Source organism: Myotis lucifugus, unplaced genomic scaffold, assembly GCF_000147115.1.
Source record: "Myotis lucifugus unplaced genomic scaffold, Myoluc2.0 scaffold_40, whole genome shotgun sequence".
In the NCBI taxonomy this organism is placed as follows: domain Eukaryota; kingdom Metazoa; phylum Chordata; class Mammalia; order Chiroptera; family Vespertilionidae; genus Myotis; species Myotis lucifugus.
Genome location: NW_005871088.1, coordinates 236252 through 255905, shown reverse-complemented (window position 1 = coordinate 255905; position 19654 = coordinate 236252). Strand labels below are relative to the sequence as shown.

The 19654-nt window shown below is 53.0% G+C and overlaps 3 protein-coding genes and 1 non-coding gene across 10 annotated transcripts in view; 3 read left to right on the top strand and 1 right to left on the bottom strand.

Moving 5' to 3' along the window:
- The first annotated feature begins 1941 nt into the window (after nt 1-1941).
- Nucleotides 1942-4495, top strand: RPL10 (ribosomal protein L10). Its single transcript, XM_006087660.3, has 7 exons — nt 1942-1964; nt 2049-2094; nt 2926-2984; nt 3077-3184; nt 3363-3501; nt 4037-4199; nt 4287-4495. The coding sequence occupies exons 2-7, from the start codon at nt 2072-2074 to the stop codon at nt 4437-4439; spliced, it is 645 nt and encodes a 214-aa protein (XP_006087722.1). The 5' UTR covers nt 1942-1964; nt 2049-2071; the 3' UTR covers nt 4440-4495.
- LOC111825798 lies at nt 3854-3989 on the top strand. Its single transcript, XR_002828969.1, has one exon. It is a non-coding gene; the product is annotated as a small nucleolar RNA SNORA70 (small nucleolar RNA).
- A 3934-nt stretch (nt 4496-8429) lies between the features above and the next one.
- DNASE1L1 (deoxyribonuclease 1 like 1) lies at nt 8430-18374 on the bottom strand. 6 transcript variants are annotated; one of them, XM_014454880.2, is made up of 10 exons: nt 18245-18374; nt 17226-17372; nt 16925-17001; nt 14238-14465; nt 13324-13412; nt 13156-13242; nt 10343-10443; nt 10085-10197; nt 9503-9751; nt 8430-9431 (listed from the first exon to the last, which is right to left on the bottom strand). In XM_014454880.2, exons 4-10 carry the CDS (start codon nt 14364-14366, stop codon nt 9270-9272), a joined length of 930 nt encoding a protein of 309 aa, XP_014310366.1. In that variant the 5' UTR covers nt 14367-14465; nt 16925-17001; nt 17226-17372; nt 18245-18374; the 3' UTR covers nt 8430-9269. The 6 variants fall into 6 exon arrangements, with proteins under 6 accessions (XP_014310366.1, XP_006087720.1, XP_006087719.1 ...); XM_006087658.3 differs by lacking the exon at nt 18245-18374 and having other exon boundaries at nt 16951-17001; nt 17226-17383; XM_006087657.3 differs by lacking the exons at nt 17226-17372; nt 18245-18374 and having other exon boundaries at nt 16925-17084.
- A 31-nt stretch (nt 18375-18405) lies between these two features.
- Nucleotides 18406-19654, top strand: part of TAZ (tafazzin) — a 9561-nt gene continuing 8312 nt past the window's right edge. Inside the window, exons 1-3 of one of the 2 annotated variants that reach the window (XM_014454878.2) lie at nt 18406-18813; nt 18897-19025; nt 19286-19435. In XM_014454878.2, coding sequence (XP_014310364.1) covers nt 18705-18813; nt 18897-19025; nt 19286-19435 — 388 coding nt within the window. In that variant the 5' untranslated portion in view covers nt 18406-18704. The remainder of the gene's footprint in view (nt 18814-18896; nt 19026-19285; nt 19436-19654) is intronic. The other variant, XM_006087655.3, reaches the window with a different exon arrangement.

Below are 19654 nucleotides of genomic sequence, written 5' to 3'. Positions count from 1 at the left end.
GAGACCCATTGCAACCATCCCCTTGACATTAGACCCATAACTAGTGTCAAACACCTATATGCTCCAGAGAACAGACACGAAGTCTAACCCAAGAGGAAATAGCTCACACATCAATAAAAATTTCCAGCCCGCCCTGGCTGGTTTGGCTCAGAAGATAGAGAGTCAGCCTGTAAACTCAAGAGTCCCGGGTTCGATTCCAGTTGCAGGCTCAATCCCTGGGGGGGGGGGTGCAGGAGGCAGCCAATCAATGATTCTCTCTCATCATTGATCTCATCTATCTCTCTCTCCCTCTCCCTTCCTCTCTGAAATCAGTAAAAATATATTTTTAAAAATTTCCAGCCCACACGGTGTGGCTCGGTGGTTGAGCATCAATCCAGAAACCAAGAGCTCTCTGGTTCGATTCCCGGTCTTAGCAAGTGGAATGTGGTCTAAGGAGCAAAAGGGAATGTCAGTTGTCAGTTCCCAGGGGAGGGGGTATTGATTCAATTATTTGATCAGACCTAACATTCCAGCCTTTTTGCCCTAAAAAACACCACAATCTTTCCAAGGCACAGCCATTTACTACAGTGCCAGGTTATCCCGGAGAACAGGTATGCTTGAGCAGGAATCCCTCCCTGGAGGGCCACACACACACACACACACACACACACACACCCTTCCCACTCCTCTGTCAAGTAACACTAAGAATACTTTACTTCCCGCCTTCCCCATCTCCAGAAGTTTGGACAGACACGTCTGGTAGACAGCACATTCCCGTGTGACTGGCCCAGCTCTGCCCACCTCTCCCTGGATACTGGGCTCCTGGGGTGGAGTGGGGGGTGGTGGGGGGCAAATCCATACTTTATTATTTTTACTTTTTAAAATTGATTTTAGAGAGGAAGGGAGAGGGAGAGAGTTTAGAAACATCAATGATGACAAAGTATCATTGATCAGCTGCCTCTTGCATGCCCCACACTGGGTATTGAGCCCACAACCCAGGCATGTGCCCTGACCAGAATCGATCCTGTGGCTCCTGGTTCATAGGTCGATGCTCAACCACTGAGCCATGCTGGCCGGGCCAAAACCATGCTTATGGAGAGCCGCCCAGACACACTCAGGCGGCTTTGGAACATGGTGGGACTTGGTAAGGAGTGTGTGTGTTGTTGGGGGGGGGGGGGGGTGGACGCTGCTCTCAGAGGCCTGGACTAGCTGGGGCAGGAGACCGAGTGACCGCGCCCTTTGCCATAAGGGATCGCAGCCTTCTTTCTCCTCTTCTCCATCGGAAGCACAATGTGTCTTTTCTCTGCCCCAAGAGGGTGGGCAGGGAGGATCCAAAGGTGCTCTCAGGGTCTCCTGGAACCTGGATTTCAGTGGAGGCTCGTCATCGGCCTTTTTCCCGCCGGTGGGCAAAGACCACCCGGTATCCGCACAGTCTGCGGACTTTTAGGTTACGGCGGGGAGTGGGGGCGTGGGGGCGGGCCTCGGCCTCCGGCCTCCCTACCGACAAAGGAATGCAAGTCGAGGCTCCAGCATGGCGCGTCCCCTGCGGGCCTTGAAGCCCAGAGGGAGGCACAGAGAGCGTGTCACGGGCAAAGTGAATCCTTGGAACAAGCGCGCAGCCGCCGTGAGCCCCACTCGGGGGCACTTCCCCTTTTTCAACTCAAGAACAAAAGTTTTTCATAGTTACAATAAAGCCTCGGGCCGAGTTCTACGCCCAAAATGGCCAGTTGGAAAGGGCTTTCCCGTGGTGATGTGGCTAGCACCCATTCGCTAGCTCACTACGGTCAGGCTCTCCGCCTCTTTCCCGTTCTGCGCATGTACCCGGCTGCCTGCCCGCGGGCGCAGAGCGCCATCACCTCTATGGTCTGCATGTCTGATAGAGTGTCCACCCGCCCTCGCCAGGACTCTATGGTTCCTACGCGCGAAGAGAGGCGGCCTATATAAAGCATGCGCAGGCGTGGGAGCGTCTCTTTCCCTTCGGCGTGGTGAGTAGTGATGGGTGCTCGTTCCCGCCGTGCCCTCGCCGCTTCCCTTGTCATCGTCTTCTGACTATTTCTGTTTCGTTGCAGCCACTGAAGATCCTGGTGTCGCCATGGGTCGACGCCCCGCCCGGTGGTGAGTATTGAATCCATGTAATTTGGCTGCTGGAAGAGGTATAGTGCATTTGGCTGCTTACGGCAATCGTGGGGTGGAGCCTCCCTAGTACATACAGCTTTCCCTATTTTGGGAATGGACTCCATCGTTCTCCCCTATACCTTCCGGATCGCTTTAGGTATTCGTTTAGATCATGTGGTTCTTTAACTTAAAACTTAATGCCGATCTTTAAGCGCTTCCACAATTTTATTGGGGTGTTGTGTTGACCCTTTCCTGCATTTCCGAGCCAGTTTCAGGCTGGAAGCGACGTCTGCCTTGCATCCCGCCCTTTGTCCTGGAAATTGGCCGCCTTTTGAAGGCTCAATGCCTTCTGGGCCTTTGTGTGCCTTTCCCTTCTTATTTCCGGGCTTCGGGTCCTGAGAGCCCAAGTCTTGTGTGGCCTGCAGAGGGCGTCGGGAGTCCTTCACGCGGCTTGGAGGCCAAATGCCACGTGCCCAAAAGTCTAGGTGGATGGCATGAACTGAGCTACTTTTATGCAGCAAATATGTAGTATACAGTGTCCGGAAGTGAGAGGTGTTTTTTAACTGGGAAAGTCTGTTTCAAAGGTTGGCCTTGTAAGACGTTTAAAACCCAGTAAGGGGTCAAGAAAGATTTTTGCCTACATGGTTGTCCTCTAACGTTTGGCCACCTAGTGACTGTCTTGCTTTAGCGCCACGCCAGACATGGAGGTAGCTTACCGATTGGCTTGTGCCATCCCCTCCTTTGGTCGTGGAGGGAGCACTGAAGTGCCTATTGACCAGTTAACTTGTGAATCCCTGCAAACCTGGGTTTCTCCCCCCTCCCCCTCCGCAGTTACCGGTATTGTAAGAACAAGCCGTACCCAAAGTCTCGCTTCTGCCGAGGTGTCCCTGGTAAGTCGCAGAAGAGCTCCCCAACTGGTTTGGCTGCACTGACTCAGTTGTCGAGGGCACCCCACACACAACTCACCCGAGCATTTTTTCAGATGCCAAGATCCGCATCTTTGACCTGGGGCGGAAAAAGGCGAAAGTGGATGAGTTCCCACTCTGTGGCCACATGGTGTCAGACGAATATGAGCAGCTCTCCTCCGAAGGTGAGGTGCAGGGTTCCTGGTTAATCACACCTATTCCTACGCGCTCCCCCAGCCAAATCCGGAGCTCACTGTACTGGAATTACCAGTTCCCGGTCCTTAGTCATGAACACCCAATTGTGAGCCATGGTGAGTGCTTCTGTGCCATCCTTACTCTGCTGCCTTCCTTCCCCCCATCTAGCCCTGGAGGCTGCCCGTATTTGTGCCAACAAGTACATGGTGAAAAGTTGTGGCAAAGATGGCTTTCACATCCGAGTGCGGCTCCATCCCTTCCACGTCATCCGCATCAACAAGATGTTGTCCTGTGCTGGGGCTGACAGGTGAGCTGGGGGATTTTCACATAACTTGAGGGTCTCTGTTGAGCTTGATTATAGTAGTAGAGCAAAGAGATGGCCCCACATAAAGACTCATCCATCCATAGCAAAGCCAGCTTAATGGCCGGCAAGATATTGTGGGCACTTATTTTTCTGCTACTATGCAGATGAGCAGAGACAAAAAGGGCATTATGACAAGGGCTTAGCCTCTGGGCAGCAGATGGAAGAAGTAGCTTTGAGCCTGGTGATAGCCATCTGCCAGCAAGTACGTTGCTGGGGCAGTTGCATGTTGGAGGGCTTTCAGATGAGCCCAGGGGGCACTTTGGCAGGGATTCTGTTGAGTCTGTTTTGGGGTTCGCTGCAGCCAATTAAGCCGACCATGCTCTTTTCCCCATGGGGGCCTGGTGTGCAATGGCTGCAAACAGCAGCATCCTTGGTAGTGTACGCAACCTGTTGCTTAGTATGGGTTGCCTTAAGGGACCTTGGATACAGACCTTTCTGGTGGACACTTGTGTCTGAACTCATGCTGTCCCCAATCTAGGCTCCAAACAGGTATGCGGGGTGCCTTTGGAAAGCCCCAAGGCACAGTGGCCAGAGTCCACATTGGCCAAGTCATCATGTCCATCCGCACCAAGCTGCAGAACAAGGAGCACGTGATTGAGGCCCTACGCAGAGCCAAGTTCAAGTTCCCTGGCCGCCAGAAGGTAACATGCCATAACCTTGATCCCTCCTTTCCTTGCCCCCTCCCCGTCCCCAAATATGTAAACTCAGTTCTTTGTTTTTTCCCCCAGATCCACATCTCCAAGAAGTGGGGCTTTACTAAGTTTAATGCGGATGAGTTTGAAGACATGGTGGCCGAGAAGCGCCTCATCCCAGATGGCTGTGGGGTCAAATACATCCCTAATCGTGGTCCCCTGGACAAATGGCGAGCCCTGCACTCGTGAGAGTCTCGGTGCTGCCCCCACCTTACACCCACCAATAAATCAATTTTTCAGCCCTATCTTTGCATCTGGATTCATGGGGGATGGGGGAGCCTCTGGGAACCCCAGGATCACTGTCCTTTGTCCTCCGGGAAAAGGCTGACAACAGATCAGGGCCAGGGAACAAATAAGCCCAGCACAGCAGCCCAGATAGGACATTGCCTTCCACCTGCTTAGACCAGGGTTTGTAGGTTCGAAGCCTCAGGCCATGGGTAAGTCCTAATGCTGCCTTTATAAAATGCCCTTCCCATGGGGCCTGATAAAGGACTTGTGGCTTCAGGTGGCCCTTGCACTGGTATGGAATCTTTGCCCGTCAGCAGTGTCACGGAATGGGGAGAGTTTGGATCCCTCTGGGTGTGGTCACAGCCATGTTTTAACAGGTCCTCTAGTTTTTGCCCCCTTTGAAATGTGCCACAGGGGTTGGCAACAGCTGGCCTTTGGACAAATAGTGTGCAGCCCCAGACTGCAACTTTGCACTTAATGCCCCTAATGTCTTGGTAACTGTTTTAATTTTTATTGAATTTTTAAGAGGCATATCAATTGATTGCTCTACTCATCTAAGCATTCACTGGTTGATTTTTACTGGTGCCCTGGCCAGCTATCAAACCCACAATCTTGGCATATTGGGGCGATGCTCTAACCTTCTGGACTCCCTGGCCAGGGCCCTATGTTTTTACTGTTCTCTGGAAAATGGAACAGTTCTGGAGTTAGGCCCTTCTCTGACCTGTGTCCTGTTCATGCCCTCACATTGTCACAAAGCAAACATGCTTAAGTTCAGAACTTGTAACAGTTGCAACGATTTGTTACATCAGAGCTGGCTCATGTATTTTCTGCATCTGTAGCCTTGGTAACCACTCCCTGGGGCTGCATCCAGGATCTGCAGAACACCAGGAAGGCCAGCCCCACTCAGTGCTAGCTGCCCCAGGAGGGGGGGTGGAGTCCCTGAGAAACGCACTGGCCACTGAGCAATAGTGGGTGGCATGGGCCTGCAGAGCAGCGGGACTAGAAAAGACCTGGGAGCCCTAGCTGGTTTGGCTCAGTGGATAGAGCATTGGCCTGCAGACAGGCTCCTGGGTTTGATTCCAGTCAAGGGTATATACCCGGGTTGTGGGCTTAATTCCCAGTGGGGGTGTCCAGGAGGCAGCCGATGAATGATTCTCATCATTGATGTTTCTCTCCCTTCCTCTGAAATCAATTAAAAAATATATTAAAAAAAAAAAAAAGACCTGGGAGAAAACCGGTGCTGTCCCCGCCCACACTGCACCCATTTCACAGAGGAAGAGACTCAGGCCAATGATGGGAGGAACTTGCTCCATGTCTCTGCACCTGTGTCCCTTGATGGCCCCTTCTCTGGGACATGCCCTGAGGGGTCAGGCAGGGCTCGGGCTTTGGCTTGAGAGCCTCAGGAGTGCAGCTTCCCTACAGTGACAAACCTACCAGAACTAAGGGGTCCATCACGTCCTCCCTGGCCACCTTGCTAAGCGTCAGCCTCTGGGTGTTGAAGGCACAGATGCGAAAGGCCTGGGCCACGCCCACCAGGAGCAGGAGCACAGCTGGCCAGCGCATGGCTGTGTTTGGGCTGCTGGGACCCTCTGCAGGAATCCAGGTCGCCCCAGGGTGGAGTCCCAGCTGGGCCTGCTTGTGGTTTCAGAAGGACCTGGGGTTCTGGACAGAGAAAGGGAGGCTCACCCTGCCGCCCAGCACCAGCCCCCAGAGCTGCCAGCCTCGGAGATTCCTGCCTCTTCTCCCTGTGGGCACCTAATCTGGGCACATATGGCTCGGCCTCTTGCTCTTAATGGTGACAAAATACACATAGCATGGAATTGAGCATCTTAACCAGTTTAGTGGCGTCAAATACACTCACATTGTGCAACCATCACCACCCTCCATCCCCAGAACTTTTTCATCTTCTAAACAGAAACTCTGTCCACAGGAAACACTAACCCCCCATTTCCCCTCCAGAGCCCTGGCACCAGCCACCCTACTTTCTGCCTCTATGAGCTTCCCTACCCCAGGGACCTCACAGAATGACATCATTGTTCTTTTGTGTCCGGCTTATTTCATGCTGGGGTCCAGCCCCAGCAGGTCCAGGGGTTCCCAAAGGTGTGGACGGAGTCGGCGAGGAAGGAAAGACACCGAGGCAGTGTTCAGGTGATCATCATAGCCAGGTTCCTCTCTTTATTGTCATCTAACATCTGTTTATATACTATTTGGTCCCAATCCTATCCATTCTATACAAAAGGCCAGGGGGCTTCCCATCTCCATTCAAAGGTTACTCTATTGTTCCACTGAGCTACAAGGAAGTAACTGAAGGAGGTCACTCCAAGCAAAGATCAAAGCGACCAACCACCCCTCTGACACTCAGTTAAAGGGTTTACTGATAAAAATCCTCACCTGGGGAAACAACCTGTCTTCTCCTAGCCAGGTTCCTTCCCCTCTTGTCCTCTTATATCTGCATTTATCCTATTTGATCTTAATCCCATCCATTCCATTCCAAAGGCTAGGGCATTTCTCATCTCCATTTCAAGGTCCCTTGAAACATCCCTGCAGAGACTGCCTCAAGCAGCCAGGGTGGATCGGCTTCCAGCAATTTCACATAGTATAATGTTCTCAAGGTTCATCCATGTTGTAATGTGTGTCAAAATTTCCCTCCTGTTTTGTTTTTTTTTAAGCCCACAGCACCCGGTATTCTCCTATCCAACTACTAACCAGGCCTGACCCTGCTTAGCTTAGGAGGTCAGACCAGATCAGAAGGTCAGGAGTGTTCAGGGTGGTGTGGCCATAGACAAAATCTCCTTCCTGGTTCAGGCTATATTCCACCGTATGGACAGACCACGTGTTGCCCATCCATTCCTCTATGAACGGATATGTGGGTTGCGACCATCTTTTGGCTACTGTGAGTGATGCTGCTACAAACACGGGAGTACAAATATCTTTCAGGTTCCTCCTTTCAGTTCTTTTGGGTCTGTACCCAGAAGTGGAATTGCCGAGCCTTATGGTGGCACAAATTAACTCTATTTAATTTGTTGAGGAAGTGCCCTGCTGTCTTCCATAGCGGCTGCACCAGCTTCCAGTCCCAGCAGCTGGTTGACCCCAGCTTTTCACCACCATTGCGAGGGCCATCTTCACAAATATCTTGCTCCACTCCTTTTTTAAAAGATATATTTTTTTTATTGATTTCAGAGAGAGAGAGAGAAACATCAATGATGAGAGAGAATCATTGATTGGGTGCCTCCTGCATGCCCCACACAGGGAATCCAGCACGCAACCTGGGCATGTACTCTGACCTGGAATCAAACCATGACCTCCTGGTTCATAGGTCCTCACTCAACCACTGAGCCACCCCAGCTGGGCTTTTTTTTTTCCGCTCCACTTCTCAGATGTTACCATTTTTTTTATTTTTTTAAATATATTTTTATTGGTTTGAGAGAGAGGGAGAGGGAGAAATAGAAACATCAGTGGTAATAGAGAACCATTGATTGGCTGCCTCCTGTACACCTCCTACTGAGGATTGAGCCCACAACCCGGGCCTGTGTCCTGACTGGGAATCAAACCATGACTTCCTGGTTCATAGGTTGAAACTCAACCACTGAGCCACACCAAACAGAATGTTTTTAAAGATTTTTATTGATTTTAGAGAAAGAGAAACCTTGATTTACTGTTCCACTTAATTATGCAATCATTGGTTGATTCTTGTATGTGTCCTGACCGGGCGGGGATCAAACCCGCAACCTTGGCGTAGGATGATACTCTAACCACCTGAGCTACCCAGCCAGGGCGCTAGCTGCTTTTACTGACCTCTGTTCTCTGGAAAATGGAGCGGTTCTGGAGTTAGCCAGGTCCCTCTCTGACTTCATGTCCTTTGCAGGTGACCTGTGCATGCCCTCCCACACTGAGGGACTGTCCTAACACACCCCAAGGAAACCTGCGTGTTCCATTCGCGGGCATGTAACATAGGGACACAGTGACCATCATTTAATACAACTGCTTCACAAAGCAAACATCATGCTTAAAAAAACAGAATTTCTTACAGTTAAAGCTATTACATGACAGCCGGTTCATATATGTTCTGTGCATCCGTAGCCTTAGTAACCACTCTGCCTGGGGCCACACTCTATGAATGTGCCAACGTGGACTGACTGCAGTTCATGGGCTTCGCCACAGGCGTTGGGTGTGTTTGCAGCTATTTTCATTAGATCACACGAGTTTCAGTGCATCAGCCATTTTTTCGTGTGTGTGTGTGTGTGTGTGTGTGTGTGTGTGTGGTCACGCTGATTCACGTGAATCCCATGTACAATACAGGTGGCCCAGTGACGTATCTGTTCCACACGTGTAGTGTCCCTCCTATCTAGCTTTTCGTTCTCAGTTTGTATGTGTTTCCTTTTTGTCATAATTTTGCATATGTTGTGATTCCCTTTTCTAAGCCCCTTTCCCCTCCCCCAGCCTCGGGGCCCCTGCCTTCCTCTTACACACTCTCATGCCAGGCACAGGCCCAGCAAAAGAACACAAGCCAAACCAAAGAAAAGGCAGAGGGCTGCAGTCCAATAGGGCAGGGCTGGGCAGGACCGGATTGGGCAGGACTGGGCAGGGCTGGGCAGGGCTGGGTTGGGCAGGATTGGGCAGGGCCGAGCTGGGCAGAGCAAGGAAGGGCAGAGCTGTGCAGGGACAGTTGAAGCCCTTCAGGAGTCGCTTTGGCTGCAGGGCAGAGGGCCAGGAGAGGCTGGGGTTTGAGTCCTGAGGGCAGTTTAGTCAGTCATCACCTCTGCGGGCAGCAGACACCAGGGTGGGTGAGGTTCAGACCCCCAGGCCCAGCTGTGGGGGCAGGAGCAGCAGCAGCAGCGGGGACAGCAACAGAGTGGCCAGGCTGAGGGGCCGGGTCCCATGCCCCGCCCGGCTCAGTCTCAGGCTCAGGCTCAGCTCCACCTCCACGGGGTAGTGGTCACTGACGTTGAGGGCCTGGGGTGCACAGAAGGACAGTGTCAGGGTCGAGGGACTTCCCCGTGGCCATTCCCGCTGCCTTGTTTTACCTGCTCCTCGGTGAGCCGGAAGCTCCGGGGGAAATTGAAGGCAGCAGCTGTATGCAACAGCCTCCGGAAGCGCTCCCCGTGCAGCACGATACGGTCATAGGCGCAGTTGGTGCTAGCGCGCACGGTGGTGTCCTCGCTGTCGGCGATCGCCCAGTAGAAGTCGGCCTGAGTCCGCAGTATCAGCTCCTCCAGGCGCTTTTTGGCCAGTGAACTACAGTCAGCATTGAAGTCCCCCAGCAGGATTATGTCCTGGAGAGGGCGCAGCTGTTGTGTCAGGCCACCACGCCATCCCACCACGCCATCCGGTCCCCCTCTCCTCCATGCAACCTGCCCAGCCCTACCTCGCCCTTCTTTTTTTTTTATTAAATATATTTTATTGATTTTTTACAGAGAGGAAGGGAGAGGGATAGAGAGTTAGAAACATCCATGAGAGAGAAACATCAATCAGCTGGCTCCTACACACCTCCTACTGGGGATGTGCCCGCAACCCAGGTACATGCCCTTGGCCGGAATCGAACCCGGGACCTTTCAGCCCGCAGGCCGATGCTCTATCCACTGAGCCAAACCGGTCAGGGCTCCTACCTCGCTCTTCCAGCGCCGGGAGGCATCCAGAAACACGTCATACAGGGCGTTCAGCTCCTGCTCCACGGCCTTCGGAGTGGTGTGTAGGGGGACCAACACCAAGCTGGGAAGGTCTGCAAGGCCCCAGGGATGGAGGGCTCCCACCCACTCCTGGCTCTTCTCCACGCAGCCCCCTCTGGGTGACCGAGCCCCCAGCAGAGCCAGCCAGCCCCCCCTTCCCGCTGCCCCGCAGCAGGGCCAGCCTTCTTCCCCTCTTACCTTTGCTGGACAAAGTGAACTTGGCCACAAAGGGCTCCCGGGCAAAGAGGTCATCCTTGTCATTGTACAGGTAGGAATCCTGGACCTGCATCTTGTGTGACCTGGGGACCGAGGGATGGGAAGCAGTGGTCCCACATCACTGATTCTGGTTTGCAAGTGCCAACATCAGAGCTGGCACTCAGGGAGGGGGCCTCTGCCAGCAGCTCTGTTCCATATGAGCACAGTCTTCTTAGCCTTTTTTTCCCCTCTTCCTAGCCGTTTTTTCTAGAATTTTATTGAGAGAAAATTCACAAACCATAAGCCCAGCCCGTGTGGCTCAATGGTTGAGTGTTGACCTATGAACCAGGTCCGATTCCTGGTTGCGGGCTTGATTCCCAGTAGGGGGCGTGAAGGAGGCAGCAGATCAATGACTCTCATGATTGATGTTTCTATTTCTCCCGCTCCCTTCCTTTCTGAAATCAATAAAATATCTTTTTTTAAAAAAGATATTTTATTGATTTTTTACAGAGAGGAAGGGAGAGGGATAGAGAGATAGAAACATCCATGAGAGAGAAACATCGATCAGCTGCCTCCTGCACAACCCCCACTGGGGATGTGCCCGCAACCAAGGTACATGCCCTTGACCGGAACCGAACCCGGGACCCTTCAGTCCGCAGGCCAACGCTCCATCCACCGAGCCAAACCAGTTAGGGCAATAAAATATCTTTTAAAAAATTCACATACCATAAAATTCCAGTGGCGTTTGTTACACTCACAAGGTTGTAGAACCATCACCACAATCAATTTTAAAACATTGTTAAACATTGTTAAAAAAGAAACTGTATCCATTAGCATCCACTTACCATTCTCCTCCCCCAGAACCCCTGGCAGCCACTCATCTATTTTCTGTCTCTGGATTTGCCTATTCTGGACATTCTGTGTGAATGTAATCAAACCATATGTGGTCTTGCCCTGGCCAGTGTGGCTCAGTGGTTGACCATCATCCCATGCACCAAGAGGTTGCTGGTTTGATTCCTGATCAGGGCACATGCCTGGGTTTAGGGCTCAATCCCAGTGTGGGGCATGCAGGAGGCAACTGATTGATGTTTCTCTTTGTCTCATTCTCCCTTCCCCCCTCTCCAAAATCAATAAAAAAGATATTTTTTAAAAATAATATATGCGCCCTAGCTGACTTGGCTCAGTGGATAGAGCGTCAGCCTGCGGACTGAAGGGTCCCAGGTTCAATTCCAGTCAAGGGCACATGCCTGGGTTTCGGGCTCGTTCCCCAGTAGGGGGCTTGCAGGAGGCAGCCAATTAATGATTCTCTCTCATCATTGATGTTTCTATCTCTCTCTCCTTCTCCCTTCCTCTCTGAAATCAATAAAGAAATATATTTTAAAAAATTTAAAAAAAATAATATATAGTCTTCTGTATCTGGCTTCTTTCCCTTAGCATCATTTCCAAGGTTCACTCATGTTGGAGCATGAGCCAGTACTTCATGTCTGAATCATATTCTGTTGGAGAGAGACCACCTTTTATTTGTCCAGCCATCAGCTGATGGACACTTGGGTAATTTCCACTTTGAGGTGTTATGAGTGATGCTGCTATGAGCATTTCTGTGTGGACATTGTTCCGTCATTATTATTTTTTAAAATATATTTTTATTGGTTTCAGAGAGGAAGGGAGAGGGAGAGAGAGAAACATCAATGATGAGAGAGATGCCAGAACCGGTTTGGCTCAGTGGATAGAGCGTCGGCCTGCGGACTCAAGGGTCCCGGGTTCGATTCCGGTCAAGGGCATGTACCTTAGTTGCGGGCACATCCCCAGTGGGGGGTGTGCAGGAGGCAGCTGATCGATGTTTCTCTCTCATTGATGTTTCTGGCTCTCTATCTCTCTCCCTTCCTCTCTGTAAAAAATCAATAAAATATGTTTTAAAAAATGTTTAAAAAAAAATGATGAGAGAGAATCATTGATCGGCTGCCTTCTGCACGCCCCACACTGGGAATAGAGCCCACAACCCAGGCATGTGCCCTGACCGGGAATCGAACCGTGACTTCCTGGTTCATAGTTCGATGCTCAACCAGTGAGCCATGCCGGCCGGGCTCTCCCATTATTTTGGAGTGAATTCTAGACATTATATACTTCCATCTATATAAAGAAATAGGTGCTCAGCTGGCATGGCTCAGTGGTTGAGCACCGACCTATGAACCAGGAAGTCATGGTTCGATTCCTGGTCAAGCACATGCCCAGGTTGTGGGCTCGATCCTCAGTGTGGGGCGTGCAGGAGGCAGCCGATGAATGATTCTCTCATTATTGATGTTTCTATCTTTCTCTCCCTCTCCCTTCCTCTCTCTGAAATCAATAAAAACATATAAAAATATTTAAGAAAAAAAATAGGTCTCCTTCCCTGGCAGTCCCCCTTGCCCTCTCAATCCTGGCCTCAAAGGGCTCCCCCGAGGCTGTCCTCCCAGGATCTGAGGGCTCTTTCTGGAGCCCGTGTCCACTGGAGGCCCACGACAGGCCCTGTTTGAGCCTCTTCCCAGAAGCTGCAGCCAGCCACTCCTAAATGGGGCAAGACACGCCCTGAGCCCCAGTGGCTTCCACGGGAGAGGCAGAGGGGCCTGACATCTGTGCGTGGAGAAGGCCTGCTGCGGGGGCAGATGAACACCGAAGCTGGCAAGGCTAGAGGAGAGGCAGAGCCCAGAGTAAAAGGGCCCAGGAGAAAAAGTGTGAGAGAAGGTGAAGGCTGCCCTGGGAGGAAGGGGTCTGGGACTACTCAGCCATCTCACAGCGGGCCAAGTGCCAAGTCCGCCCTGGCCACCGTGTGTGCTTACCTGTAGATGTACACATACTTCTCCATGTATGTGCTGCGCCCCAGGAAGGGGCTGCTCAGGGAGCTGTAGGGCCCGGAGTCATCAAATCTGCCAGGAAAGGGGAGCCCAGGGTCAGGGACCCTGAGGCTCCAGGGGGCCCCGGATTAGACCCACAGAGCCCTGGCTCACCGATTGAGTTCTCGGAGCAGGAGGTAGAGGGCGCTGCCAGAAGAGTCCACCAGCTCCTGCAGCAGCGTGATGTCACAGCGAGCCAGGATCTGCAGGACACCAGCAAGGCCGGCCCCACTCAGTGCCAGCTGCCCCGGGAGGGGTGGAGCCCCTGAGAAACTGGCACTGGCCACTGATGTGGGCACGAGTGGCATGGCGTGCTGGCTGTGGCCCACAGAGCAGTGGGCCTAGAAAAGACTTGGGTGGGTCCGGCCAGGGTGGCTCAATGGTTGAGTGTTGACCTATGCACCAGGAGGTCATGGTTCGATTCCCGGTCAGGGCACATGCCTGGTTGTGGGCTCGATCCCCAGTGTGGAGTGTGTAGGAGGCAGCCAGTCAATGATTCTCTCTCATCATTGATGTTTCAATCTCTCTCTCCTTCTCCCTTCTCTCTGAAATCAATAAAAATATATTACACAAACAATCAAAAAGACCTGGGAGAAAGCTGAATGCCGTTGCCACCCTCCCTGCACCCATTTTACAGAGGAAGAGACTCAGCCCAGTGACGAGAGGAATGTGCTCCATGTCTCTGCACCCGTGTTTCTTGATGTCCCTTTTAAACATATATGTTTTTATTGATTTCAGAGCGGAAGAGAGAGGGAGACAGAAACATCAATGATGAGAGAATCATTGATCGGCTGCCTCCTGCGTGACCTCCACCAGGGATCGAGCCCACAACCGGGGCATGTGCCCTGACAGGGAATCAAACCGGACCTCCTGGTTCATAGGTCGATGCTCAACCACAGAGCCACGCCGGCCGGGCTTTCTCGATGTCCCTCCCCTTCTCTGGGACATGCCCCGGGTCAGGTAGGGCTGGGTGGGGGCTTTGGCTCCTGGTCCTCAGGAGTGCAGCTTCCCTACAGTGACGAACCTACCCGAACTAAGGGGTCCATCACGTCCTCCCTGGCCACCTTGGTAAGCGTCAGCCTCTGGGCGTTGAAGGCACAGATGCGAAAGGCCTGGGCCACGCCCACCAGGAGCAGGAGCACAGCTGGCCAGCGCATGGCTGTGTTTGGGCTGCTGGGACCCTCTGCAGGAATCCAGGTCGCCCCAGGGTGGAGTCCCAGCTGGGCCTGCTTGTGGTTTCAGAAGGACCTGGGGTTCTGGACAGAGAAAGGGAGGCTCACCCTGCCGCCCAGCACCAGCCCCCAGAGCTGCCAGCCTCGGAGATTCCTGCCTCTTCTCCCTGTGGGCACCTAATCTGGGCACATATGGCTCGGCCTCTTGCTCTTAATGGTGACAAAATACACATAGCATGGAATTGAGCATCTTAACCAGTTTAGTGGCGTCAAATACACTCACATTGTGCAACCATCACCACCCTCCATCCCCAGAACTTTTTCATCTTCTAAACGGAAACTGTGTCCACATGAAACACTAACCCCCCATTTCCCCTCCAGAGCCCTGGCACCAGCCACCCTACTTTCTGCCTCTATGAGCTTCCCTACCCCAGGGACCTCACAGAATGACATCATTGTTCTTTTGTGTCCGGCTTATTTCACATCGGATAATGTTCTCAAGGTTCATCCATGTTGTAATGTGTGTCAAAATTTCCCTCCTGTTTTGTTTTTTTTTAAGCCCACAGCACCCGGATTCTCCTCTCCAACTACTAACCAGGCCTGACCCTGCTTAGCTTAGAAGGTCAGGCCAGATCAGAAGGTCAGGAGTGTTCAGGGTGGTGTGGCGGCAGACAAAATCTCCTTCCTGGTTCAGGCTAAGTTCCACCGTATGGACAGACCACGTGTTGCCCATCCATTCCTCTATGAACGGATATGTGGGTTGCGACCATCTTTTGGCTACTGTGAGTGATGCTGCTACAAACACGGGAGTACATATATCTTTCAGGTTCCTCCTTTCAGTTCTTTTGGGTCTGTACCCAGAAGTGGAATTGCTGAGCCTTATGGGAACTCTGTTTAATTTGTTGAGGAAGTGCCCTGCTGTCTTCCATAACGGCTGCACCAGCTTCCAGTCCCAGCAGCTGATTGACCCCAGCTTTTTACCACCATTACGAGGGCCATCTTCACGAATATCACTCTCTCTCCATTTCTGAGCTTTTTTTTAAGTATATAGTTACCTTTATTAATAATTCATAAATGGATTAGAAATGAATTTTTAAAAAATATATACTTTATTGATTTTTTACAGAGAGAAAGGGTGAGGGATAGAGAGTTAGAAACATCGATGAGAGAGAAACATCGATCAGCTGCCTCCTGCATACCCCCTACTGGGGATGTGCCCGGAACCAAGGTACATGCCCTTGACCGGAATCGAACCTAGGACCCTTGAGTCTGCAGGCCGACGCTCTATCCACTGAGCCAAATCGGTTAGGGCAGAAATGGATTTTTAAAATGACGTTTAGTTTCTCATGAGCTTCTGCTTTCAGTTCATTCAGCTATGCCCTAGCCCAGTGGTCGGCAAACTGCGGCTCGAGAGCCACATGCGGCTCTTTGGCCCCTTGGGTGTGGCTCTTCCACAAAATACCGACTTCTGCGCATGGGCCACGAAGTTTCAATCACACTGTACATTCGCACCCGCATGTGGTATTTTGTGGAAGAGCCACACTCAATGGGCCAAAGAGCCGCATGTGGCTCTCGAGCTGCACTTTGCCGACCACTGCCCTAGCCGTTTGGCTCAGTGGATAAAGCTTTGGCCTGCGGACTGACGGGTCTCAGGTTCGATTCCAGTCAAGGGCACATGCCTGGGTTGTGGGCTCTATCCCCAGTAGGGGGCGTGCAGGAGGCAGCCGATCCATGATTCTCTCTCATCATTGATGTTTCTATCTCTCCCTCTCCCTTCCTCTCTAAAATCAATAAGAACATATTAAACATAGAATTAAATGATCTCAGATACACCAATCACCCCACCAAATCACCCCACTGCAGTGTGTGATGGCCCCTTGCCCATGCCCCACATCACTGGTGAGCCCCTCTTGTTCGTCTTATCAGCTGGAGCCTTCTTCTTCCTGAGGGTCTCCGTTTATTTTTGTCCTAGACTCACCCAGCCTTTGCTCTTTCGGGTTCAGCTCCTTGATCCACCCTGTCCATGTGGCTCTCATTCAGTGACATCATAAGTCCCTCTACTTCTGTCTGCCTGCTCTCCTCTGTCATCTTGTCACCTTTCTCCTGGGGCTCACTTTCTGCCTCTCTCAGGCTCTTCCTGCCTCTGTTGTTCTTGGCCTCTCTTGTTTGTTCATCTCTCATGGCTTCTCTGCATATCTGCGCTCTCCTGGCTGGGCATGGTGCCTGTTCCTCCCTTGTCACCTGCTCTGTCACTCATGCTAGTTTGGGTCTCCCGCCCTGGTGCCTATTTTGGGATGGATGTGTGTGTTAGGCAGCCCTGGGCTGGCAAGGGCAGCTTGGAGGCTCCAGGGCCAGGGGCCCCCAAGAGGGTCCAGGACAAGAAGAACCAGAGTGACTGTACCTGGCCTCAGCCCAAAGCCCAGCCTGGGCTCCCAACACTTGGCCTTGGCCCTAGCCTTGGGGTTCCCTTCCCCTCTCACTACCCGCCACCTCGGGGGTGGGGGGCAACTTTGTCCCTCCCTCTGCCCAGAGGGCTTCCATACCTGCGCAGACCAGCTTGTCTACACACCTGCCTCGGCTGTAAGCGGATCGAGACACACCACGGAATCGCTTCAGCTGCCTGACAGGGACCGGAGAGAAGAGGAACAGGATATGGTTCTACCCCACTCATCCAGGCCCGAGCAGGCCTGGTCCCTGCCCCGCCCAGGCGCGGGCAAGTAGGGCGGGCGCCTGGCCTGCGGACAGCGGACCAGCCCGCCCACTTTCCCACCCGGCCCCGCCTTCCCGCTGCGGGCGTGGGACTGAGCGGGGGCGGAGGCCCGGGGCTGAGGGCAGATGTCAGACCTGTGAGTCACAGAGATCAAGCGGCAGCAGCTGGTTAAAGAATGGTTGCCTGTGCTGAGGGCGGCGAACAGCTGGCGCCTGAGTGCAAACCCCTAGATGCATTCTCCCAGGCCCGGCGCTCAGCCTCTGGACTTTCCCAAGCAGCATCTGGGGAGGGAAGATGCAAAGGCTGGAGCTCGTGCCCGACGTAGGGGCGCGAGAGCTTTCTCTCCACGTCCTCCGCCCGGGTCCAGTGTGGCTGCTCAGAGCGGACTGAGAACTGTCCCTGGGAGAAGGGGATTCGAGAGCTGGTAGCTAGCATCGTGTGGGGGCCAGTACTGTCTCTGTTGGGACAACTGGGGGACCCCGGCGGTGGCGTCTAGGGTAGGAGGTGGATCTGCATTGGCTGGTTGTGGAGCGGTCATCAGGATAGTGTCGCCGTTGCCAGGATTAGGAGTGGTGATGAGCAGGTTGGAAAATATTTTTTAAATAAATAAAAGCATGATTTAAAATAAAAGAGAGACCTCTTGAGGGGTACAGGGCTTTCCTTTGGGGGCGATGAACATGTTTTGGAACTAGTTAGACGTGGTGGTTGACAACACTGCAAATGTATCAAGTGATATGCTATGTATATATTGCTATATGTTACATCACATGTTACATTGTATATTAGATACATGTATACAGGTATCTGTAATACTGTAATTATCTAGGAGCACATAATATGTAACAACGTAAGTTGTACACATAAAATACACAATTTAAAATATTGTAAAATACCATAAATGGTTTAATTTTATGTTGCATGAATTCTACCTCAATAAAAATAAAGGGGGGGGGCAACAGACACAGACACTGGGGAGGTGGGGGCTTGCCCAGGCTGGGAAGGGATGGGGGAGGGGGTCAATTGGGGAAAAAGACATATGTAAGACTTTAGACAATAAAAAAATAAAAGAAATAAAGGGGGGAAACACTAAAGTAGAAGTGCTCTGCTAGCCCCGAATTTGAGTGGTGCCAGGTAATCCCGCTGTGCAACTCACGATTTTTCTGGGGACAAATTGAGACAAAAGGCCCTCGCAGCAAGCCGGCGCCAGGCACTGAGGCTGCGCTGGGCCGGGCGGGGTCGGGGGAGGTGCCCCGCTGCCGTCAAGCAGCCCGAGCGCGTTTGCGACAGGCGGCGGCGGAACGTGGGGCCTGGACCGCCTCGCTTTTCCCCGGGTGGGCGTGGGGCGCGCGGTTCTCAGCTCCGACTCCTGTCGTTCCTCACCGCGATCCCCGACTCCTGATCACGGTGGGCTGGTCGGTGGCGAGGGGGGGCCGGGCGGCCTCTGGCCCGCCCCGCGAGGTGACCTTGTTCGAGTCCCCTGTCGCGCTGCGCCGCGGCGCGCGTTGCTGGCGTCGGCCTGATAGGGACCCGGCTGTGGGGCGGTTGAGGACACGCCACCAGCTGCCCCGTAGCAGGGGAAGTGCCGGGCCGCCGGGAGCTGTGCGGCGGGAGGGATGCCCCTCCATGTGAAATGGCCTTTCCCCGCCGTGCCGCCGGTCACCTGGACCCTGGCCAGCAGCGTCGTCATGGGCCTGGTGGGCACCTACAGCTGCTTCTGGACCAGTGAGTGGGCTTGGCTTGGGGGGAGCCCTGGGCCTCAGGGGAGAAGGAGGCCGAGACCCCCACGCTCTTTCTGTCCCCACCAGAGTGCATGAACCGCCTCACCGTCCACAACAAGGAAGTGCTGTATGAGCTCATCGAGAACCGCGGCCCAGCCACGCCCCTCATCACGGTCTCCAATCACCAGTCCTGCATGGATGACCCTCATCTCTGGGGTACACGGGCCAGTGTGCTGGGCGCAGGGAGGCAGGGAGAGAACCCCGGAAAGGGCCAAACAGAAGCAGAACAAACTCCCTTGCCACTGGGCTCTTCAGAGCTCTGGGACTACTGTTTCCGGGGCATCCAGCCCCAGTGTGACCCCTCCAGCATCCTCTCAGGGAAGGTGATTTGGAGAGGGCCTCAGAAGTTTGGAGGGAAGGAGGAAGCGAGGAATTGGCCACAGGGCAAGGTCTGACCATTTACTCTGTTGCAGCAGGCCTGTGGAACCTGTTTTCTAAATCGTGGAAGGTCCCACAGAGTCTTGGAGTCTTGGGAACAAATCCGAGGACCCGTCAAGGAAACTCTGGGTTAGGGGCTGAGAGATCCGAGAGACCTGTATCCTGGTTCCAGGTTTGCCCCAGGCTGGGTTTGTACCCTTCAGCCAACCTTATTTGGGAGCCCAGTTCCCCACCTACAAGTTCCTGCCCTACTGACTTCACAGGGACTTGCTTGGCTGCAATAACCTGGATGGCTGGATGGCGCGGTGTCCAGAGCTTTCACTGCTGAATGCAGGAGGTTAGACTCTCCTACAGCTCAGGGGCCGTGTTCAGCAAACTGCAGCTCGCGAGCCACATGCAGCTCTTTG

What these genes read in the sequence shown, in the direction of transcription:
- RPL10 (XM_006087660.3), top strand. Translation starts at nt 2,072, where the DNA reads ATGGGTCGACGCCCCGCCCGGTG. An exon ending in GGTCGACGCCCCGCCCGGTG is followed by an intron (nt 2,095 to 2,925) that starts GTGAGTATTGAA and finishes CCCCCTCCGCAG; the next exon opens with TTACCGGTATTGTAAGAACA. An exon ending in CTTCTGCCGAGGTGTCCCTG is followed by an intron (nt 2,985 to 3,076) that starts GTAAGTCGCAGA and finishes GCATTTTTTCAG; the next exon opens with ATGCCAAGATCCGCATCTTT.
- DNASE1L1 (XM_014454880.2), bottom strand. Translation starts at nt 14,366, where the DNA reads ATGCGCTGGCCAGCTGTGCTCCTGCTCCTGGTGGGCGTGGCCCAGGCC. An exon ending in CTGCTCCGAGAACTCAATCG is followed by an intron (nt 13,243 to 13,323) that starts GTGAGCCAGGGC and finishes CTTTCCTGGCAG; the next exon opens with ATTTGATGACTCCGGGCCCT. An exon ending in TCCGGCTCACCGAGGAGCAG is followed by an intron (nt 9,432 to 9,502) that starts GTAAAACAAGGC and finishes TGTGCACCCCAG; the next exon opens with GCCCTCAACGTCAGTGACCA.